Below are 25147 nucleotides of genomic sequence, written 5' to 3' on the forward strand. Positions count from 1 at the left end.
AGGGAAGAGAGGGCATGTGTGTGTATCATTTACCTAAAGCAGAGGGTGAGAGAGAGAAGGGAAGAGAGGGCATGTGTGTGTATCATTTACCTAAAGCAGAGGGTGAGAGAGAGAAGGGAAGAGAGGGCATGTGTGTGCACGATTTACATAAATCAGAGGGTGAGAGAGAAGGGAAGAGAGGGCATGTGTGTGTACCATTTACATGAAGCAGAGGGTGAGAGAGAAGGGAAGAGAGGGCATATGTGTGTATCATTTACATGAAGCAGAGGGTGAGAGAGAAGGGAAGAGGGGGCATGTGTGTGTACCATTTACATGAAGCAGAGGGTGAGAGAGAAGAGAAGAGAGGGCATGTGTGTGTACCATTTACATGAAGCAGAGGGTGAGAGAGAAGGGAAGAGAGGGCATGTGTGTGTATCATTTACATGAAGCAGAGGGTGAGAGAGAAGGGAAGAGAGGGCATGTGTGTGTACTATTTACATGAAGCAGAGGGTGAGAGAGAAGGGAAGAGAGGGCATGCGTGTGTAGCATTTACATGAAGCAGAGGGTGAGAGAGAAGGGAAGAGAGTGCATGTGTGTGTAGCATTTACATGAAGAAGAGGGTAAGAGAGAAGGGAAGAGAGGGCATGTGTGTGTATCATTTACATGAAGCAGAGGGTGAGAGAGAAGGGAAGAGAGGGCATGTGTGTGTGTGTGTACCATTTACATGAAGCAGATGGTGAGAGAGAAGGGAAGAGAGGGCATGTGTGTGTATCATTTACATGAAGCAGAGGGTGAGAGAGAAGGGAAGAGAGGGCATGTGTGTGTATCATTTATATGAAGCAGAGGGTGAGAGAGAAGGGAAGAGAGGGCATGTGTGTGTGTCATTTACATGAAGCAGAGGGTGAGAGAGAAGGGAAGAGAGGGCATGTGTGTGTATCATTTACATGAAGCAGAGGGTGAGAGAGAAGGGAAGAGAGGGCATGTGTGTATATCATTTACATGAAGCAGAGGGTGAGAGAGAAGGGAAGAGAGGGCATGTGTGTGTGTCATTTACATGAAGCAGAGGGTGAGAGAGAAGGGAAGAGAGGGCATGTGTGTGTATCATTTACATGAAGCAGAGGGTGAGAGAGAAGGGAAGAGAGGGCATGTGTGTGTATCATTTACATGAAGCAGAGGGTGAGAGAGAAGGGAAGAGAGGGCATGCGTGTGTGTATCATTTACATGAAGCAGAGGGTGAGAGAGAAGGGAAGAGTGGGCATGTGTGTGTATCATTTACATGAAGCAGAGGGTGAGAGAGAAGGGAAGAGAGGGCATGTGTGTGTATCATTTACATGAAGCAGAGGGTGAGAGAGAAGGGAAGAGAGGGCATGTGTGTGTATCATTTACATGAAGCAGAGGGTGAGAGAGAGAAGAGAAGAGAAGAGAGGGCATGTGTGTGTATCATTTACATGAAGCAGAGGGTGAGAGAGAAGGGAAGAGAGGGCATGTGTGTGTATCATTTATATGAAGCAGAGGGTGAGAGAGAAGGGAAGAGAGGGCATGTGTGTGTGTCATTTACATGAAGCAGAGGGTGAGAGAGAAGGGAAGAGAGGGCATGTGTGTGTATCATTTACATGAAGCAGAGGGTGAGAGAGAAGGGAAGAGAGGGCATGTGTGTATATCATTTACATGAAGCAGAGGGTGAGAGAGAAGGGAAGAGAGGGCATGTGTGTGTGTCATTTACATGAAGCAGAGGGTGAGAGAGAAGGGAAGAGAGGGCATGTGTGTGTATCATTTACATGAATCAGAGGGTGAGAATGAAGAGAATTGAGGGCATGTGTGTGTGTGTGTCATTTACATGAAGCAGAGGGTGACAGAGAAGGGAAGAGAGGGGTGTGTGTGTATCATTTATATGAAGCAGAGGGTGAGAGAGAAGGGAAGAGAGGGCATGTGTGTGTATCATTTACATGAAGCAGAGGGTGAGAGAGAAGGAAGAGAGGGCATGTGTGTGTATCATTTACATGAAGCAGAGGGTGAGAGAGAGAAGAGAAGAGAGGGCATGTGTGTGTATCATTTACATGAAGCAGAGGGTGAGAGAGAAGGGAAGAGAGGGCATGTGTGTGTATCATTTATATGAAGCAGAGGGTGAGAGAGAAGGGAAGAGAGGGCATGTGTGTGTGTCATTTACATGAAGCAGAGGGTGAGAGAGAAGGGAAGAGAGGGCATGTGTGTGTATCATTTACATGAAGCAGAGGGTGAGAGAGAAGGGAAGAGAGGGCATGTGTGTATATCATTTACATGAAGCAGAGGGTGAGAGAGAAGGGAAGAGAGGGCATGTGTGTGTGTCATTTACATGAAGCAGAGGGTGAGAGAGAAGGGAAGAGAGGGCATGTGTGTGTATCATTTACATGAATCAGAGGGTGAGAATGAAGAGAATTGAGGGCATGTGTGTGTGTGTGTCATTTACATGAAGCAGAGGGTGAGAGAGAAGGGAAGAGAGGGGTGTGTGTGTATCATTTATATGAAGCAGAGGGTGAGAGAGAAGGGAAGAGAGGGCTTGTGTGTATCATTTACATGAATCAGAGGGTGAGAATGAAGAGAATTGAGGGCATGTCTGTGTGTACTATTCACATGAAGCAGAGGGTGATTGAGAACAGAGGGCATACTTTTTTACATACTTGTGCACGATTTCCCCATAGACATCTATGGGGAGAGACGGCTAAAAAAAAAGCCTAACACCTGCAAAAAAGCAGCGTAAAGCTCCGTAACGCAGCCCCATTGATTCGTATGAGCAAAGAAAAAGTTATGTTTACACCTAATACCCTAACATAAAAAACACGTCTAAACACCCCTAATCTGCTGCCCCTGACATCGCCGCCACTATAATAAACATATTAACCCCTAAACCTAACCCTAAGTCTAACCCTAACACCCCCTAACTTTATTATAATTAAAATAATTCTAAATAAAAATTACAATTAATAGCTAAAATAGGTAATAGTTACATTGTAGCTATCTTAGGTGTTATTTTTATTTCACAGCTACGTTCGTATTTATTTTAACTAGGTAGACAAGTTAGTAAATAGTTATTAACTATTTACCAGCTACCTAGTTAAAATAAATACAAATTTACCTGTAAAATAAAACCTAACCTGAGTTACACTAACACCTAACATTACACTACAATTAAATAAAATTAACAAAATTACAGAAAATAAAAAATATATATATCAACTATTTAAACTAATTACACCTAATCTAATAGCCCTATCAAAATAAAAAAGCCTGGGGGCGGAGCCAGACGCCATAGCGATAGGTCGCACAGAAACAGAGCTCCTGCAAAATATTTTTATTCTATGGCTTTCTTATGAAATCCAAGTATCTTACTTTTGGATTTTTATTTACTACAAAGGAGGAATTTAATCTTTAGTCTGTGATGCCTCATTTCAATCTATATTGCACCAGCTAAACAAACATTGACTTTCTTTTTGTGAGTCCACGGGGAGGTCTAGCCTAGAGACCTATATATACATTGTGGAGCTCTCAGCGTAATCCAAGGAACTTGCAGACTGGGCTACTATTTTGTGAATAAGGCACAGACCATAGTCAACGGAGATCCAATTGAGCTACAGTCCAGGATCCTCAGGAGGTGGTTTCTGACACTCAGTATTTTATAGCTCAGATTGAGGCCGCATTTCATCTCCCTATCTCCTATACTCCTGCCAAGATCATCGAGGACAACGCTACTAACGAGCCTTGCGACGGCATTGTTCTGGGTCCCCAGCAACTACCATCCCGTAACACATTAGATACCCAAACACCGAGGCGCATCACCTTATTGATGAAGGACTGTCATCACCCGGTGGCCATTGCAGGCCTATTTCAGGACGCTGCAACAGATTTGGACTCTGCCGGCATATATTTGACAACGAAGAGGTCTATGACTTCACGGAGGCTGTTTGAGGAGGCAAATAACCAGGTATTATGCGGGAACTTCTTAGATCTTTGCGGCAGCATTGAGGTACAACTGTGCTGGGTCCTTCAGAACTTAGTTTCTGCAATAGCATGGCGACCATTGGTGGGGCTCATAAAACAAGCTCAAGATGTTTCTTGTGGCCTCAGGAGAGGAATCGGATAATACAGGAATACCCTTTATGCTCACTCTGGAAGGACCCTGTGTGGACACTGGCTCTTTAAACAAGAAGTGTGGGTTAAACTGAGTGTTTGCTATCACATTTTATTGGATCAAGGAGCTCATAATGGGAGAACTATTATCTTAAATATGTTATACATCTTGCATAGGGTAGACTGTTTCCTCTCTTTACTTAAATTTAGTTTTTCAGCTTGCTTACATAGTATAATCACACAGATTCTAAGGTACATACTAATATTATTATTGTATTTTATAAAAGCTCTAAGCTGAGCTGCCTAGGAAGAACATATTTGCAGGTTCATTAAATGCATATTGAAGAGTAATGTATTTTATAAGGGGCCTAAGACGAGCTGTTCAGTTGGAATACATCTGCAAGCTCACTAGATGCATAGTGGGGAGTTCTATCAGAGTCTGCTCTGTACATTATTATAGGTACACTATTTGTTGTCACTAAAACACTGGTTAATAAGTCTGCATATATGTTAAGGGGTGGCAGTATTATAGCTGTAGCCCCCTGTGATATTCTGATGGACTAAGAAATGGTTCTGAGCCCATTTAATAAACGATCTTCACATATGTTAGCCACATTAGATTCTAAACTAACTACTTCACCTTATGTTTTTTCTTTTTGCTGCAGGGCATAGGGCCCATGCTTCTGTGGCAATTTTGCATTTGTTTCACTACCTACACAATAATGCTTTGTTTTACAGTTTACATGCCGAGGCTAAATATTGACTAGTTTATGCCTAGTTGTGTTACATTCATATTCTGCGGCTTTATCACGTCTTCCCTTAACCACTGTCTTTATATCTAACCCCACTAGTGTAGCTACAGCCAAAATCATCTAGAGGCTATCCTGTGGCCATAGCTGGACCCAAGGCAGTCCCATATAGTTGTGTTACATTCATATTCTGCGCATTAACACATGTCTTCCCTTAACCACTGTCTTTATGGCAGTCCCATATTGTTGCGTGCACCCTGAGATCACCTTTGCGCCTTCACGTGACCAACAACTTAAGCATTACTACTGACCAAATGCAGGCTGGACCTGCACTGGCGCCTCAACATACAGTCCCTCTGCCTATACCATTTACATGGAGATGCATAAACTCCTATTCTCTGTACCGCCTTAAAGCCTTAGGCCTAGATTTAGAGTTTGGCGTTAGCCGTGAAAACCAGCGTTAGAGGCTCCTAACGCTGGTTTTAGGCTACCGCCGGTATTTGGAGTCACTCAAAATAGGGTCTAACGCTCACTTTTCAGCCGCGACTTTTCCATACCGCAGATCCCCTTACGTCAATTGCGTATCCTATCTTTTCAATGGGATCTTCCTAACTCCGGTATTTAGAGTCGTGGCTGAAGTGAGCGTTAGAGCTCTAACGACAAAACTCCAGCCGCAGGAAAAAAGCAGGAGTTAAGAGCTTTATGGGCTAACGCCGGTTCATAAAGCTCTTAACTACTGTACCCTAAAGTACACTAACACCCATAAACTACCTATGTACCCCTAAACCGAGGTCCCCCCACATCGCCGCAACTCGATTACATTTTTTTAACCCCTAATCTGCCGACCGCCACCTACGTTATACTTATGTACCCCTAATCTGCTGCCCCTAACCCAGCCGACCCCTATATTATATTTATTAACCCTTAATCTGGCCCCACAACGTCGCCGACACCTGCCTACACTTATTAACCCCTAATCTGCCGAGCAGACCTGAGCGCTACTATAATAAAGTTATTAACCCCTAATCCGCCTCACTAACCCTATCATAAATAGTATTAACCCCTAATCTGCCCTCCCTAACATTGCCGACACATAACTTCAATTATTAACCCCTAATCTGACGACCGAATCTCGCCGCTATTCTAATAAATGTATTAACCCCTAAAGCTAAGTCTAACCCTAATACTAACACCCCCCTAAGTTAAATCGGAACAGCCAATAGAATGCGAGCTCAATCTGATTGGCTGATTGGATCAGCCAATCGAATTGAACTTGATTCTGATTGGCTGATTCCATCAGCCAATCAGAATATTCCTACCTTAATTCCGATTGGCTGATAGAATCCGATCAGCCAATCGGAATTCGAGGGACGCCATCTTGGATGACGTCCCTTAAAGGAACCGTCATTCGTCGGGAGACGCCGGAAGAAGAGGATGGATCCGCGTCGGATGCTTCAACATGGACCCGCTCCGCACCGGATGGAAGAAGATCGAAGATGCCGCTTGGATGAAGATGTTTGCCGGTCCGGATGTCCTCTTCTTGCCGGATAGGAGGAAGACTTTGGAGCCTCTTCTGGACCTCTTCAGCACCGGATGCCAGGACAGATCGGTGATACCTGTTGAGGTGAAGACAAGGTAGGAAGATCTTCAGGGGCTTAGTGTTAGGTTTATTTAAGGGGGGTTTGGGTTAGATTAGGGGTATGTGGGTGGTGGGTTGTAATGTTAGGGGGGGGTATTGTATGTTTTTTTTTACAGGCAAAAGAGCTGATTTTCTTGGGGCATGCCCCGCAAAGGGCCCTGTTCAGGGCTGGTAAGGTAAAAGAGCTTTTAAATTTATTAATTTAGAATAGGGTAGGGAATTTTTTTATTTTGGGGGTCTTTGTTATTTTATTAGGGGGCTTAGAGTAGGTGTAATTAGTTTAAAATTGTTGTAATATTTTTCTTATGTTTGTAAATATTTTTTTATTTTTTGTAACTTAGTTCTTTTTTATTTTTTGTACTTTAGTTAGTTTATGTAATTGTAGTTATTTGTAGAAATTGTATTTCATTTATTTATTGATAGTGTAGTGTTAGGTTTTATTGTAGGTAATTGTAGGTATTTTATTTAATTAATTTATTGATAGGGTAGTGTTAGGTTTAATTATAACTTAGGTTAGGACTTATTTTACAGGTAATTTTGTTATTATTTTAACTAGGTAACTATTAAATAGTTCTTAACTATTTAATAGCTATTGTACCTGGTTAAAATAATTACAAAGTTGCCTGTAAAATAAATATTAATCCTAAAATAGCTACAATGTGATTATAATTTATATTGTAGCTATATTAGGATTTATTTTACAGGTAAGTATTTAGCTTTAAATAGGAATAATTTATTTAATAAGAGTTAATTAATTTCGTTAGATGTAAATTATATTTAAGTTAGGGGGGTGTTAGTGTTAGGGTTAGACTTAGCTTTAGGGGTTAATCCATTTATTATAGTAGCGATGAGCTCCGGTCATCAGATTAGGGGTTAATAATTGAAGTTAGGTGTCGGCGATGTTAGGGAGGGCAGATTAGGGGTTAATACTATTTATTATATGGTTAGTTAGGCGGATTAGGGGTTAATAAGTGTAGGCAGGTGTCGGCGACGTTGAGGGGGGCAGATTAGGGGTTAATAAATATAATATAGGGGTCGGCGGTGTTAGGGGCAGCAGATTGGGGTACATAAGGATAACGTAGGTGGCGGCGCTTTGCGTTCGGCAGATTAGGGGTTAATTATTGTAAGTAGCTGGCGGCGACGTTGTGGGGGGCAGGTTAGGGGTTAATAAATATAATATAGGGGTCGGCGGTGTTAGGGGCAGCAGATTAGGGGTACATAGGGATAATGTAAGTTGCGGCGGTTTACGGAGCGGAAGATTAGGGGTTAATAATATAATGCAGGGGTCAGCGATAGCGGGGGCGGCAGATTAGGGGTTAATAAGTGTAAGGTTAGGGGTGTTTAGACTCGGGGTACATGTTAGAGTGTTAGGTGCAGACGTAGGAAGTGTTTCCCCATAGGAAACAATGGGGCTGCGTTAGGAGCTGAACGCTGCTTTTTTGCAGGTGTTAGTTTTTTTTTCAGCTCAAACAGCCCCATTGTTTCCTATGGGACAATCGTGCACGAGCACGTTTTTGAGGCTGGCCGCGTCCGTAAGCAACTCTGGTATCGAGAGTTGCATTTGCGGTAAAAATGCTCTACGCTCCTTTTTTGGAGCCTAACGCAGCATTTTTTTGGACTCTCGATACCAGAGTTAATTTTATGGTGCGGCCAGAAAAAAGCCCGCGTAGCGTTAACAGCCCATCTACCGCCAAACTCCAAATCTAGGCCTTAGGGTTCACTATTCTGGGCAGTCTCGGCTTACGCTTTGTTTTATTATAACCTGTTTATCTTGAGTCAGGATGTAGTACCTTATTTTGTATTCTTTGGACATGTCCGATCCTCTGATATGTCTTGTTTATTGCTATTGTTATTGTATTATATTTGTATTGCATCTCATAATCTGTTGTTACGCCGGCAACTTTATTGGTCTGTGTGGCCTTGTCTCGCAATGTGTGATGTATGCCTGGTGCAGGTCTGACCTACACCTTCCCTGTATATGCTACCTATCCTATTTACTTATAACCTCCTCCCATCCCTCCACAATATACCTCCTAGCTTAGGAGGGCTAACTATCCGGCTTCTCTTGCCTATGCCGCGTTTTCACAACTTTCACTACTACCTACAAATTAAGTTAAAGTTTTTTAATTCAAAACTACTGTTTATCATTCTCTCTATAGATAATCTTAGCATAATGGGTCCTTGAGTGGCCCAAGGCAACTTGAGAAGTTTATTCTATATTTTATTATCTTGTATTCTTTGAAAAGAGGTTTCAGTTTCTATTGTTTATTACTATAATTACTGTGATATCTGTCATCTTGCAGGAAAATAGCTGATTGTCTAACTTTGCATAATATTCATGGACCCTGCTTCATTGGCATAATTGCAGAAAATGTGTTTTTGAACTGATATACTATATGTCTTTCTAATTTCTGTACAGTATATTAACCTCAATAAAAATATATATAAAAAAAAAAGAAAAAAAAAAAAAAAGCCACCCTCCAAAATAAAAAAACCCTAGCCTAAACTAAACTGCCAATAGCCCTTAAAACCTTTTTGCGGGGCATTTCCCCAAAGAAATCAGCTCTTTTACTTGTAAAAAAAAATACAAACACCCCCCAACAGTAAAACCCACCACCCACACAACCAAACCCCCCAAATAAAATCCTATCTAAAAAACATAAACTCCCCATTGCCCTGAAAAGGGCATTTGGATGAGCATTGCCCTTAAAAGGACATTTAGCTCTTTTGCAGGCCTAACTCTAAGCTAAAAATAAAACCCACCTAATAAACCATTAAAAAAAAACCTAACACTAACCCCCGAAGATCCACTTACAGTTTTTGAAGACCGGACATCCATCCTCAACAAAGCCGGGAGAAGTCTTCATCCAAGCGGCAAGAAATCCTCAACGAAGCCGGGAGAAGTCTTCATCCAGACAACAAGAAGAGGTCCTCCAGGCGGGCAGAAGTCTTAATCCAGACGGCATCTTCTATCTTCATCCTTCCGACGTGGAGCGGTTCCAACTTCATGACATCCGGCGCGGAGCATCCTCTTCTGTCGATGGATCTTCAAGAATGAATTCTCCTTTAAATGACGTCATCCAAGATGGCGTCCCTTGAATTAATTAAAGGTGAAAAATGCATCAGCCAATAGGATTGAAGCTCATTTCTATTGGCTTATTGCATCAGCCAATAGTATTTTTTCACCTTTTATTCCGATTAGCTGATAGAATTCTATCAGCCAATCTGAATTCAAGGGACGCCATCTTGGATGATGTCATTTAAAGGAGAATTCATTCTTAAAGATCCATCGACAGAAAAGGATGCTCCGCGCCGGATGTCTTGAAGATGGAGCTGCTCCGCGTCGGAAGGATGAGGATAGAAAAGGCTGTCTGGATGAAGACTTCTGCCCGCCTGGAGGACCACTTCTTGCCGCTTGGATGAAGACTGCTCCCGGCTTCGTTGAGAATGGATGTCCGGTCTTCAAAAACTGTAAGTGGATCTTCGGGGGTTAGTGTTAGGTTTTTTTAAGGTTTTATTGGATGGTTTTTATTTTTAGCTTACGGTTGGGCTGAAAAAGAGCTAAATGCCCATCCAAATACCCTTTTCAGGGCAATGGGGAGCTTAGGTTTTTTAGATAGGATTTTATTTGGGGGGGTTGGTTGTGTGGGTGGTGGGTTTTGTTTGTATTATTTTTTTTACAGGTAAAAGAGCTGGTTTCTTTGGGGCAATACCCTGCAAAAGCCCCTTTTAAGGGCTATTGGTAGTTTAGTGTATGCTAGGGTTTTTTTATTTTGGGGGGGCTTTTTTATTTTGATAGGGCTATTAGATTAGGTGTAATTAGTTTAAATATTTGATAATTTCTTTTTTATTTTGTGTAATTTAGTGTTTGTTTTTTGTAAATTCATTCTTTGTATTTAATTAATGTAATTTAGTTAATTTTATTGTAATGTTAGGTGTTTGTGTAGGGCAGGTTAGGTTTTATTTTACAGGTAAATTTTTATTTATTTTAACTAGGTAGCTAGTAAATACTTAATAACTAATTCCTAACTAGCCTACCTAGTTAAAATAAATACAAACTTAGCTGTGAAATAAAAATAACACCTAAGATAGCTACAATGTAACTATTAGTTATATTGTAGCTAGCTTAGGGTTTATTTTATAGGTAAGTATTTAGTGGTAAATAGGAATTATTTATGTATTAATTGTAATTTTTATTTAGATTTATTTTAATTATATTACAGTTAGGGGGTGTTAGGTTTAGGGGTTAATATATTTATTATAGTGGCGGCGATGTTAGGAGCGGCAGATTAGGGGTTAATAATTTTATTTTAGTGTTTGCGATGCGGGAGGGCCTCGGTTTATGGGTTAATAGGTAGTTTATGGGTGTTAGTGTACTTTCTTAAAAATATTTTATCCCTCCCTTTTTCCTTCCTTTTCCTTTCCCATTTCTTGTCCCCCTTTTCCTTCCCTTTCCCCTCTTTCTTCCCTTCCTCACTCTTTTCCTTCCTCTTTTCTCCCCCCTCTTCTCCTCTTCTGTTCTTTCTTTTCCCCCCTTCTTCCCTTTCTGTTCCCCCCCCTTCCTTTTCCACATAAGAATCTATTTAATTACCTTCAAAACTGTGGGATAAATTGGGGTATGAAGTAATGTTATTGGACACACAGTGTGCACCTACAGTCCTTAAGTGATCATAGTTGAAAGATAAATCTCCTCTCCTCCCTACCTACCTTATCCACTCTCTCCAGGGAGGGGAGAGCAGGCCTCGAGTGCACTACTAGGTGTACAACCAACCCATCCACCCAAGTGTACAGAAAAAGAAAAAAAAAACAGGCAAATAATACAAGCAAAATCAGAAGTGCATTCCTAAAATCCCTGAGGTGTCCCTAGGTAAGAATCCCACCTGCCTGGAAGAGCTAGAGGAGCCAAAAATAAAGAGCAAAAAGCATGTCAATACATAGCAACTCGCACATGGCATTCCTATAATTTCTAAATTATCCCCGATTATGAACCTCCCCCACCCCCACAGGCAAAAGTGGTCTTAGGCATGAAATATGCATCATAAAGTTATAAACGTGGTGCGTGCGTATGAATTCTGTAACAAATTTCCAAACGACATTTGCTAAACAGTTCATTGCTAAGGCATTACAAATAGACAGATGATAGACCAGTCCATCTTGCTTAAAACAGACTCTCCTTGATAGGACTAATTGGTATAAATACCAAGAGCAGGTTAGACTGGCCCGTAAGCTAGAGACCTGGAAAGAAAAATTATCAATACAGTACTTATGATAATAGCAGAAAAGGCAAGCTTTGACTTATCTGTCCAGGAACACTGCTGGGATAAAAGTCTCGGGTGGGAGGATCCATAGAAGTTCTGAGTACACCAGGCAGAATAATATGATCCTTTTAGACAAACTGACATGTTCACTTGCGGCCTAGGCAGGTCGCAGCCAATCCTCACCGCGGCCCGCCTCAGGCCCTGGTTGTACTGGAGCTACTGCTATATTAGGTGGCCTAATCTGCAGACCAAAGGCTTGGTTGAAAGTAGGAAGATCAGCAGGTGTCTTGAAGATAGCTGTTGTGCCGTCCTTGGATGCAATTATGCAGGTGGGGAATCCCCATCTATATTGAATTTGCTGCTCCTTAAGCTTAGAGGTAATGTAGCGCAAATCTGTTTCTGGAGAGTCGCTGGACATACAGGGAGTGCATAATTATTAGGCAAGTTGTATTTTTGAGGATTAATTTTATTATTGAGCAACAACCATGTTCTCAATGAACCCAAAAAACTCATTAATATCAAAGCTGAATAGTTTTGGAAGTAGTTTTTAGTTTGTTTTTAGTTATAGCTATTTTAGAGGGATATCTGTGTGTGCAGGTGACTATTACTGTGCATAATTATTAGGCAACTTAACAAAAAACAAATATATACCCATTTCAATTATTTATTTTTACCAGTGAAACCAATATAACATCTCAACATTCACAAATATACATTTCTGACATTCAAAAACAAAACAAAAACAAATCAGTGACCAATATAGCCACCTTTCTTTGCAAGGACACTCAAAAGCCTGCCATCCATGAATTCTGTCAGTGTTTTGATCTGTTCACCATCAACATTGCGTGCAGCAGCAACCACAGCCTCCCAGACACTGTTCAGAGAGGTGTACTGTTTTCCCTCCTTGTAAATCTCACATTTGATGATGGACCACATGTTCTCAATGGGGTTCAGATCAGGTGAACAAGGAGGCCATGTCATTAGATTTTCTTCTTTTATACCCTTTCTTGCCAGCCACGCTGTGGAGTACTTGGACGCGTGTGATGGAGCATTGTCCTGCATGAAAATCATGTTTTTCTTGAAGGATGCAGACTTCTTCCTGTACCACTGCTTGAAGAAGGTGTCTTCCAGAAACTGGCAGTAGGACTGGGAGTTGAGCTTGACTCCATCCTCAACCCGAAAAGGCCCCACAAGCTCATCTTTGATGATACCAGCCCAAACCAGTACTCAACCTCCACCTTGCTGGCGTCTGAGTCGGACTGGAGCTCTCTGCCCTTTTCCAATCCAGCCACGGGCCCATCCATCTGGCCCATCAAGACTCACTCTCATTTCATCAGTCCATAAAACCTTAGAAAAATCAGTCTTGAGATATTTCTTGGCCCAGTCTTGACGTTTCAGCTTGTGTGTCTTGTTCAGTGGTGGTCGTCTTTCAGCCTTTCTTACCTTGGCCATGTCTCTGAGTATTGCACACCTTGTGCTTTTGGGCACTCCAGTGATGTTGCAGCTCTGAAATATGGCCAAACTGGTGGCAAGTGGCATCTTGGCAGCTGCACGCTTGACTTTTCTCAGTTCATGGGCAGTTATTTTGCGCCTTGGTTTTTCCACACGCTTGTTGCGACCCTGTTGACTATTTTGAATGAAACGCTTGATTGTTCGATGATAACGCTTCAGAAGCTTTGCAATTTTAAGAGTGCTGCATCCCTCTGCAAGATATCTCACTATTTTTGACTTTTCTGAGCCTGTCAAGTCCTTCTTTTGACCCATTTTGCCAAAGGAAAGGAAGTTGCCTAATAATTATGCACACCTGATATAGGGTGTTGATGTCATTAGACCACACCCCTTCTCATTACAGAGATGCACATCACCTAATATGCTTAATTGGTAGTAGGCTTTCGCGCCTATACAGCTTGGAGTAAGACAACATGCATAAAGAGGATGATGTGGTCAAAATACTCATTTGCCTAATAATTCTGCACTCCCTGTAGATCTGTGAAGACTTGAATTTCCGTGCCCTCATATAGGAGGGGGTGCTTGTTCCTGGAGTGCCGGAGGATGTCCTCCTTATCTTTGTATGATAAGAGCTTGATAATGATGTCCCTAGGTGGGGCTCTAGCTGGTGGTCTAGGCATTTTTGAGAAATTTAAATAACTCTTGGATGTATTGACCTATTTCAGGCGGGTTTACTGTTTCAGGCACTCCTCGGAGCCGCAGGTTGTTCCGCCTGCTCCTATTTTCTAAATCCTCAATTCTGTCAGTCAGGTTCTGGACTGTTGCGTCTTGAGATTGTATACAGCTAGCCTGATGTTGAAGGTCTGAGCGTATAGTTTCTTGCATTTCCTCCACCTGAGAGACCCTGTGATCTACTGCAACTATGTCCTTTTTTAATTCTCCAAACATGAGTTTAACATCTAAAGGAAAAAATTGTGTGATGGCACTACTCGAAATACAGAGGGATGGGCTGGTAATGGTCAAAAAAATGGCCTTGTTTAATTATCAGATGCCCTTGGGTGCTGTGTACTTATTCACAATACAGAAAGTAACCTAGGGGTTACAAAAAAAAAAAAGAGTACACTTGAAAGCACTCACCCCCTCATCAGTGTGTGGGAATAGAGCGTGGTGTATATGAAAAAAGGACACATAAAAACATAAACACTTTAATAGAACAATTTAAAACTTGGGTGCATTAAAAACACTAGAGAACTATTAGGTAGTATTATGAAGTGGCTTGGAGGTGTCTGACCTTACGTGGTAATACTACTGATTAGTCAGATATATAGTTAAACAGACATCTCATTGGATGTGAAATAACCTAGATAAATAAAGGATGTATGAGTAATACAATAGGCACTATATATTGTGTGTAAGACCTGTGAATGGAATTACTCTTATCAAGCTGAGTGCTACTAGTTACTCAAACAATATCTCCTATTTCTGGTTCTGTTCACATGTAGGTGCTGCTCTTGGTTAATGTAATAAATGGTCAAGTTTCAGGGATAATAAGCCCTGTTCAGTAAGAGCATAAAAGTATATTAGCGTCTAATAATCGCTGAGTTGGTTATGGTATCATATTCAATATAGTTAGCGGTATAGCAGTAATATAGTGTGCTCCTGTGGAGACAAAGTGAGGAACTATACCGATAGTACCAAATGGTAAACAGGAATTAAATAACATCCATAAGTGTGACTCAGTTATGTTATGAATACTAATAACCCTTAGGGCAAACGGTTAGTCTCAGTATGGTAATGTTGGCTGAAATGCAGTCTAGTGATTGTGAATTTGATGCAAATAAGGGAGTTACTTCCCTCAGGATTCACTGTGGATAGGCATATGTTGAACTAGCAATAGTAAGTATTAAACTCTACGTTTGCCTTTGTGCGCTCACAGAAGATTGCGGGGAGAGCTGAGTGCCGGTACAATAATTTTTAATAGTGGTTGCATAAAGAGGTTACCAGGTTAGTACTAAAACTGGCAGTTTCTACAGTGGTTACTAGAAATCCTTATGCATTGTAATCTAATAGTAGATACAGAAATTGAAAAGACATAGTTACACTGAATGTTATCTGGTCTCCACCATATGATATGATAGTATTCATAACATAACTGAGTCACACTTATGGATGTTATTTAATTCCTGTTTACCATTTGGTACTATCGGTATAGTTCCTCACTTTGTTTTCACAGGAGCCCGCTATATTACTGCTATACCGCTAACTATAGTGAATATGATACCATAACCAACTCAGCGATTATGAGAAGCTAATATACTTTTATGCTCTTACTGAACGGGGCTTATTATCCCTGAAACTTGACCATTTATTACATTAACCAAGAGCAGCACCTACATGTGAATAGAACCAGAAATAGGAGATATTGTTTGAGTAACTAGTAGCACTCAGCTTGATAAGAGTAATTCCATTCACAGGTCTTACACACAATATATAGTGCCTATTGTATTACTCATACATCCTTTATTTATCTAGGTTATTTCACATCCAATGAGATGTCTGTTTAACTATATATCTGACTAATCAGTAGTATTACCACGTAAGGTCAGACACCTCCAAGCCACTTCATAATACTACCTAATAGTTCTCTAGTGTTTTTAAATGCACCCAAGTTTTAAATTGTTCTATTAAAGTGTTAATGTTTTTGTGTGTCCTTTTTTCATATACACCACGCTCTATTCCCACACACTGATGAGGGGGTGAGTGCTTTCAAGTGTACTCTTTTTTTGTAACCCCTAGGTTACTTTCTGTATAATGAGTTTAACATCTATCATAGCCTCTTTTATATCATTTTTAGAAGATAAATGCTTAATATCATCTTTAGTGACGTAGCCAGGTTGCGAGGGATCTGAATTAAGTGTCTGTGCGGCGGTTGTTTGTCTGCTAGATTCAGAGGAATCTCTATTTGCGCAGGGGACTGTTTCAGCTGAAATTAGATAGCCCTCCATGTTGGTGGATTGGGAGCCCTTAATTGGCTTTGCTATCCGTCTGCTAGACATCCCCAAACAATAAGCGATGTGAGCTGTCAGGAAATACCTCCCTATACCTCTCAAATATGGTGACTGCAGCTCCAATATCTATGTGGCAATAGGTAGCCGCTGTCCAAAACTGTTGTGTACTTTGCTTTCCAAATCGTTGCTGCAAAGGGGCATAAAGAGGGTCTTCTCCTCCAACAAACAGGATAAGCCTACTTGGCTTCCCTTTATTATCTGTGTATTTTATAGTACTGCAGTACAAAGTCTATACTACACTTTACTCCGAGTCCTTTATAAGAATTCGCCAGCCCCCATTAACCAGTCATAGAGATTGATTTAAAACTTCTTTTTTATTTTGGTTTCCCTTTAAGATTTTAAACAAACCAAAGGAGGCCGCAACAGTACTGCAAGGTCCGTGCACCTTAAGCGCTGTATGACTCACCCTCTTCTCCGGCGCCTATGAGTACCACCGTCCGTCTGCAGAAAACTGCTTTGGGGCTGGTAAGAAGTCTGCTCGGGCACTTGCTGCGACCTAAGTTGATCACGGCCCAAAGTAGCGGTCCACTACAAAGCCACCTGAACCGCTTCTCTGCTGGTGCTATATAATCCTGGCCAACCGACCCTTCAGCAAGTAGTCGTGTTTGATATCCGTTATAACAGAACCTCAGTCCCAGTGATTATATTGCTGCCGTTTTCCCAAGCGTGGCTCACCTTGTTCCGGTACAGGCCTCACTGCGCAGTATAGATATTAAGCACCCAGTTCAGTCTGGCAAGTCCAAACGGCGAGGTTAGATGCTCAATTCGTTCAGAAGCGCATTAGAAAGTTTTATCCTGGTTCCAACAAGCTGTGGGTTACTTAATCCCTGTCATAAGAGTTTTGAGGCTTCAGAGCTCAATCAGTGTGCGGCCATCAGCTAGCATGGCCAAGCTCCGCCCCTGTTAGTGTACTTTTTAACACTTTAGTTATGAGTTCTATGCTACAGCTTTTTAACGTAAAACTCATAACTACTGACTTTAGATCGCGGTACGAATCTTGTCGGTATAGGCTGTACCGCTCACTTTTGGCCTCCCAGGCAAAACTCGTAATACTGGCGTTATGGAAGTCCCATTGAAAAAGGACTTTTTGAAAGGAGCGTTAGTTATTTTGCGTTACGGCCAAAAAGGTGTGCGGTACAGCTATTTAGACAAGACTCGTAATAGCAGCGGTAGGTGAAAAAGCAGCGTTATGAGCCATAACGCTGCTTTTTCACTCATAACGCAAAACTCTAATCTAGCCGATAGTTATTTATAGGTTGAAATAATTTCAGAATCTGAGTTTTCTAACTGTGCAGCTTATACCATAAATCACTCACCTGCATAGACATCTGATGGCTGAATATTCTGTACAAGGTCTCCATGTGATCCTGTGTCTAGATTTTCATCACTGTGACCTGTTAGTTCTAATAAAGAATACAATTAGGTTTTTGGTTAAATGGATTTAAAGGGACATGAATCACAAATGTTTTTTCTTTCATAACTAAAATAGAGCATACAATTTTAAACAACTTTCCAATTTACTTCTTTTATTTCATTTGCTTCACTCTCTTGGTATCCTATGTTAAAGAAGAAGTAATGCATTACTGGGAACTAGCTGAATGCACTGGTTAAGCCAATAACATGAGGCATTTATTCAACATAAGATACCAAGAGAACAGAATAAATTAGATAATTGAATTAAATTGGAAAGTTGCTTAAATGGATAAATTTAGCCACCAATCAGCAAGTGCTACCCTGGATCTGAACCAAAAAATGGTCAGTCTCCTAAGCTTACATTCCTGCTATTCAAATAAAGATACCAAAAGAACAAAGACAAATAATGATAATAGAAGTAAATTAGAAAGTTGCTTAAAATCACATATTCTTTCCGAATCACAAAAGAAAAAAAAATGTGGGTTTCATGTCCATGTGCAGTTATCTCACATCTGATTATACAGTAATATTATTATTATCATTTATTTGTATAGCTCCGCCAAATTCCGTAGCGCTGGGTACGATAGGGGTATACAATAACAAAGATTTTTTATAAAATACAAAACATAACAAAATGAAACAAATCTGGTACAGGAGGAAGAGGGCCCTGCTTCGGAGAGCTCACTGTCTACAGGTTTAGGGTGCAGAAACATAAGGTTGGGGTAGCTTGTTACATCGGTTGTAGTTGCAGCAGTGAGTCAGGCAGTTCATGTATTAGTTTGGTTCGGATGAGGGGTGGAGAAGAGATGGTACGCCTCGCTGAATAGGTGGGTTTTCAAGGAGCGTCTGAATCTATACAAGGTTGGAGACAGTCTTATGGTGCGGGGTAGAGAGATCCAGAGGACAAGAGCAGCACGTGCAAAGTCTTGGAAGCGGGAGTGGGACGTAGAGATAACAGGAGTGGAGAGACGTAGGTCAGAAGTTGATTGAAAAGGACGGAATGGGAAATATTTCACAATGAGAGAGGAAATAAAGTTGGGAGTTAGACTGTTAAGTGCTTTGTAAGCTAGGGTTAATACTTTAAATTGTATTCTGGAGTGTATGGGGAGCCAGTGTAGAGACTGGCAGAGCGGAGCAGCTGATGTAGATCAGCGACTTAGGTGGATGAGTCTAGCAGAAGCATTCATAATAGATTGGAGGGAGGAGAGGCGGTGTTTTGGAAGGCCATTTAGGAGATTGCAATAATCAATGCGTGACAAAATGAGGGAATGAATAAATATTTTTGTAGTTTTTTGGAGTAAGGAAGGGACGAATTCTGGAAATGTTGCAAAGGTGTGAACGGCAGGATTTGGCAAGTGCTTATATATGTGGGTTGAATGTGACCTCTGAGTCTAGGTTGACCCCAAGACAGCAGACCTGGGGTGAGGTGTTGAGAATAGAGTCTCCAACTGTCAGAGAAATGTCAAGTGTTGGATGTCTCGAAGGGGGGGGAATAAGAAGCAGCTCAGTTTTGGACAGATTGAGTTGGAGGTAGTGTGAAGACATTCAAGAGTAAATTGCTGAGAGGCAGTTGGAAATCTGGTTGAGTAAAGAGGGAGAGATATCTGGAGAGGAAAGATAGATTTGGGTATCATCAGCATATAAGTGGTACTGGAATCCAAAAGGAGGCTATAAGTTTTCCAAGGTAAGGCTATATAGAGAGAGAAAAGCAAGGGGCCCAAGACAGAGCCTTGTGGTACTCCAACTGAGATAGGCATAGGATAACAAGATATGTTGTTAAAGGAAAATGAGAAAGAGCGGTTTGAGAGATATGAGGCAAATCAGGAGAGGGCTATAAGAATTTTATGTTTGCAACGGGTCTGTCTTCAGGTCCATAATTTACATAATTAAATAATTTCAGAGTTCAGAGATCTGAGTTTTAACCCTTTAACGACCAGTGTTGTACCCTTTATGACGCTGGTCGTTATGCCCTTAAGGACCAGCGACGTACCCTGTATGTCGCTGCAGTCCTGGGCTTTTCTCTGCTACAATCTCGCTAAAAATAGCGAGATTGCACTATTTCTGCATGAGTGGGGCACTGCAGAAAAAGATTTTCAGAGTTAATCTCTCTGCACCAGACAGCGGTGGTGCCGATCGTTGGTGGGTGGGAGCCACAGCAGGGAGGGCGGCCCATCGTCCATACGTGAGCGTGCAAGGTGCCGGGGTTTGGGAGCATGCGCAATCATCAATCCACCAACGAAGGAGGGAGCCAAAGGAGGGAGAGGGAAAAGGGAAGAAAAAATTGGAAACGGATCCAGGAGGGTTTAGGGTATTGAGGGGGGGAAGCTACACTACAGAAAATGTTTTTTTTGTTTTGTTTTTTTTTTATAAAACAGGGGCAATTTTTTTGTAAACTGGGTACTGGCAAACAGCTGCCAGTACCTAAGATTGCGGCCAATATGTTGAGGGGGGGAGGCTTAGAGAGCTGTTTGGGGGGGGGGGGTCAGGGAGGTTGGGGGTAATGGGGTATCCTACACCTCAGAAAACATATATATAAAAAAATTATTTAAAAAAAAAAAAAAACACAACAACAATTGTGACAATCTTGTGACAATTGTGAGGTGGGGGAGGGAAGAGAGCTGATTTAGAGGGATCAGGGGGTGGGATGTGTCAGGTCGGAGGCTGATCTCTACACTAAAGCTAAAATTAGCCCTACAAGCTAACTAATTAACCCCTTCACTGCTGGGCATAATACAAGTGTGGTGCGCAGCGGCATTTAGCGGCCTTCTAATTACCAAAAAGTAATGCCAAAGCCATAAATGTCTGCTATTTCTGAACAAAGGGCATCCCAGAGAAGCATTTACAACCATTGATGCCATAATAACACAAGCTGTTTGTAAATAATTTCAGTGAGAAACCTAAAGTTTGTGAAAAAGCGAACGATTTTTTTCTATTTGATCGCATTTGGCGGTAAAATGGTGGCATGAAATTTACCAAAATGGGCCTAGATCAATACTTTAGGTTGTCTATTAAAAAATATATATATACATGTCACAGGATATTCAGGGATTCCTGACAGATATCGGTTTTACAATGTAACTATCGCTACTTTTGAAAAAAAAAAAAATGGTTTGGAAATAGTAAAGTGCTACTTGTACTTATTGCCCTATAACTTGCAAAAAAAGCAAAGAACATGTAAACATTGGATATTTCTAAACTCAGGACAAAATTTAGAAACTATTTACCATGGATGTTTTTTGGTGGATGTAGATGTCTAACAGATTTTGGGGGTCAAAGTTAGAAAAAGTGTGTTTTTTTCCATTTTTTCATCATATTTTATCATTTATTTATAGTAAATTATAAGATATGATGAAAATAATGGTATCTTTAGAAAGTCCATTTAATGGCGAGAAAAATGGTATATAATATGTGTGGGTACAGTAAATGAGTAAGAAACACAGCAAAAATTGAAAAATGGTCTGGTCCATAAGGGGTTAAAATAAATGATGAAGAAAACATTAACAGCAGCTTGTATCATAGATCTGTTACCTGCAGAGACATCTGATGGGGTCTCCACTGGCTGAATATTCTGTACCAGTTCTGCAGCTCCTGTGTATAGATTTTCATCACTGTGACCTGTTAGTTCTAATAAAGAATAGAATCAGATTATTTTGTTAAATGGATATGAAACCATTTTTTTGCACCTAAAAAAGGCATCTTAATATGTATTCAATTAACAAAAACAAAGCATCTGTTACTTTTTGCATATCAAATATTTACATCTATAAATTAATATTAACATATATAAATGAATATATAACCGATTTAACATTGTTAGAATATATTTAGTATTACTGACGCCATTTTGTGTAACCACCATTTTAAGATGTGTTTATTATATTTCATTATAATGTAGTTTATTATGCTGTGAAGAAAATATGCTGATGTTAGAAATACTTGTTTCTCAACAATGGCCTTGTAATGTCCTTGGCAATGCGCCCGGATACACCGTTATCTAAAACTGTTAGTTTCTTGGTATGATTCTTTGTCTTATATTTTACTGTGCCCCTTTGTTCTAACTCACACTGTGTAACATGGTGTTATTTACGATACGTCATTGTTTAACCCCATATACTGTAACCATTTTCTATAAAAGTATGGTGCGCTTTTTAATAAACAGAACAGTGATTAGACTTTTCCTGGCTGCATGTCTGATGTCTGTTCCCGAGATCTCTTGTCAGGTAACCCATTCAGTTCCAGGTGAAGGTGTAGAATACTACTAAGTGCTAACTGACACCCCCCCTCCCCCCTTTTAAGATAAGACCTAACAAACAATCTCTCTTAATCCTTTAAATGTGTTATTTTTGTTTATAATCAGATAGCTCATTAGATCACTTGTGATAGATTCACTGTAGATTTACTTTCTGTCAGTCATTGTAGTGTAGGTGCATTTCCTGCGTGAAATATTTATTACTTGCTACACAGCGTTACCTGAGCTCTCGTTTCCTGGGATCTCCATAGTCCATAATGCTTGGCAAGTTTCCATCATGACATCCTTATAAAGCTCCTTGTGTCCCTCTATATACTCCCACTCCTCCATAGAGAAATACACAGCAACATCATCACACTTTATAGGCACCTGAAACACAGACAACTCATTCAGCACTGACACTGGTACTGGTTCTGTCCCACACTTTTACTGACAGAGCCAGGATAATGTTAATGAGAACATGCAGATACACAGGCAGAAGGTACAATAGGTAAATGCACACAGGGTCAGATGGGTCAGTAAAGGGAGTCACTGTGTATAATGTCACATTCCCCAGCAGTGCTCATGCTCTTCTCAGCTGGTGAATTGAATTGCTGCTGTTGGGGGATAATGATACTGAGAACATGCAGAGACACAAAGAGAAGTTAGGAAAACACACACAGGAACAAATAGGTCAGTAACGGGTGTCACTATAACATGACTCTAATTTAATGTCACATTCCCCAGAAGTTCTCACCTCTCTGCTCTGCTGGTGAACGCTGCTGTGGAAGGGACTCTTCTTCACAATGACATATTCCTATAAAATTTATATAAGAGAAAATCATCCGTTTCCCTGGACTAACAGTTCTTGTTTACTTCTAATTCTCTTTAAATTAAGGGGCTTTATTCACAGTCTTGATCACCACAAAGTAACATAACTGACTGAATTACTTTAAATAAGTTCTGTGGTTTGAGGATGCTGAAGACGGAGGACATGAGCTTCAGTCAAAAATAAAGAGCCTTTGGGTGAGGTCTAATTTGGGACAATAGAGTTGAGTCTTTGGTTGATAGGACCATGCTCAACAAATATGTTCAAAAGTTAGGAGCCAGCCCAAGGCACGCACACACACACACACACACATATATGTATATATATATATATATATATATATATATATATAAATATATTCACTAATACAATAAAATACAGTTATAATACTAATAATAAACTCCATTTTCAGAATACTGTGCAAATCAAGAGAGCTGCATGTTAATTTGCAATGAAAGATTAAAACAAAATCCAGCTAGAGCATTATAAATCAATAATAAATATAAAGGCAGCTTGAGACTCATTTCTGCAAAATAAAAATAACAGTCTGCTCTAAAAGACAATCTTTAAGAGCCATATATTATATATCACCAGCGTTACACTTTCAGAATGAAGCAGTTAGAAGGCAGAGCAGTTAGCCCAGTGTACTGTACATCTATATACTTGCAGTCCTCTCTAGCCAGGTTTTAAAACGTAGCTGTGGAAGTTTGATTCCCCCTGCTACACTGAGGAGATGCAGCTGGTAGAAAAGGGAGAGGAAGTGAATGTAACGCTGGTTGGGAAGACAGGAGTTGCAGCTTTATCTCAGGGTCTCTGTGTACTCTGACACTGGACACAGCAATACTAGAAACAACTACAGCAGACAAAGTGAGGCGCAGTTCCAGCCCCCTTATGCTGTAACAGTAAGAAGCACATAGAAACCAGGAGTACAGCAGAGTACCGGGTTCCTAGGCAGACTGACACTTCATGGACATGAAAAACTGCACAGCCCAACAATACCTATGACTGCAACTCTAAAATGAAAACACCAGCAGTCAACAGTACATTAGCGCCTCAAAGACCCAGCAAATGGTGCAGGGAGAGAGCAACACAGATGAAGGCAGACAATCCACCCACCTACACTAGCCCAGAAACAGCTTTTTACTGAGCTGGCATTCCTCCTCCTATTATAAGCACCGCAGTTCTATCATTAATTTGGGAAGGTGCAGGTCTAGTTTTTATTTGCCATATGAAAAATGCAGTGCATACTACACACTCCCCAGCCTCAAACTTGACATGCCCACTCCACTCCACCAAAGCATTGGCTTCTCCTTAACATTTATTAACATGTTGTCTTTGCTCTTAGCCACACCAGTAATTGTAGATTGTACCCACCCCTGAAGGATGAGCATTTTACAAAAATCATTGCCTCAAAATGATCCAGCCACACTCGGAAAATATTTCAGGTGTGTCTGGTGGTAGCTGGCAGCAGGAAGTGGCGGGCACCCTTGGCGATCTCGGGAGCTCCAAACCAGGGTGCCAGGCCCTAATTTTCAGTTGCCAGTTGCGCAGTAGCGTCTCGGCAAGCACTGTGACAGAAAGTTCCTTGGTTGCTGTAGTCCTGCAAGGTAGCACTTGGTAACTAATGTTCTTTATATATTTTTTGTTTTGTTTTGGGTATTATTCAGTGGGACCCTTGAATTTTTGTTAATGATGGTAGGGTCATGCAGAGGAGTACTAGGGCTGTTTAGTTTTACAGTGAAGGATTGTATATGCGCTATGCGCAACTGGGAGATGGGGTGGTTTTGCAGTGAAGGGGACCCTGGGTGTTAAGGGATGTTTTACAGTGGATAGTTGTGTAGGGGTCCCTTGGTGCTAAGGAAGGTTGTTTTATTGATTGTTGTGCAGGACCCACTGGGTGATTGGGAAGGTTTTACAGTGGATAGTTGTGCAGAAGACCCTGGGTGCTGAGGGAGGTTTTTTGATGGAGAGTTGTGCAGGGACCCCTGAGTCCTGGAGAGGTACAGTGGATAGTTGTGCAGGAGAAATGGCTGGTAATAGAAACTTTGCAGTGGAGAGTTGGTGCAGGGGTCCCTGGAGAGGTGCATTGGCCCCTAGATGCTAGGGGGGATGAGGGAGGGTTGTGAAGGGGACCCTTAGTGCTGGGGGGTATGAAGGTGGTCAAGCTGATGTAAGCATTAATAATAAAGGTCTGGTGATCAAAAGCAGCACTCACCTCTCCGGTCAGCAGGCAGATGATGTCCAGGGCCTGACTCAGGAACTGCTCTGCCATCTGCTTTCTGTAATTGTTCATCTTGACTCAGATGCTAGAAATGTGACACCTGCGAGAGGAAAGGAAAAAGCAACAAAAGAGAGATGGGAAAGAGTCAGAGCTTTTACTGTATTTATATTATGGTAAAGCTAAGATTATGTGATATAAACATGTTTATGT

General features: G+C 41.0%; 1 protein-coding gene across 2 annotated transcripts in view; it reads right to left on the minus strand.

Annotated features, from left to right (window-relative positions):
* Positions 1-25147, minus strand: part of LOC128657174 (gastrula zinc finger protein XlCGF66.1-like) — a 73421-nt gene that overhangs the window by 44878 nt on the left and 3396 nt on the right. For both annotated transcript variants that reach the window (XM_053711417.1, XM_053711415.1), the window contains exons 2-6: positions 24932-25037; positions 22645-22704; positions 22130-22277; positions 21188-21283; positions 17563-17649 (exon numbers count right to left, since the gene is read on the minus strand). In XM_053711417.1, the coding sequence (XP_053567392.1) occupies positions 17563-17649; positions 21188-21283; positions 22130-22277; positions 22645-22704; positions 24932-25009 (469 nt within the window). In that variant the 5' untranslated portion in view covers positions 25010-25037. The remainder of the gene's footprint in view (positions 1-17562; positions 17650-21187; positions 21284-22129; positions 22278-22644; positions 22705-24931; positions 25038-25147) is intronic.

Source organism: Bombina bombina, chromosome 4 (genome assembly GCF_027579735.1).
Source record: "Bombina bombina isolate aBomBom1 chromosome 4, aBomBom1.pri, whole genome shotgun sequence".
Taxonomy (NCBI): Eukaryota; Metazoa; Chordata; class Amphibia; order Anura; family Bombinatoridae; genus Bombina; species Bombina bombina.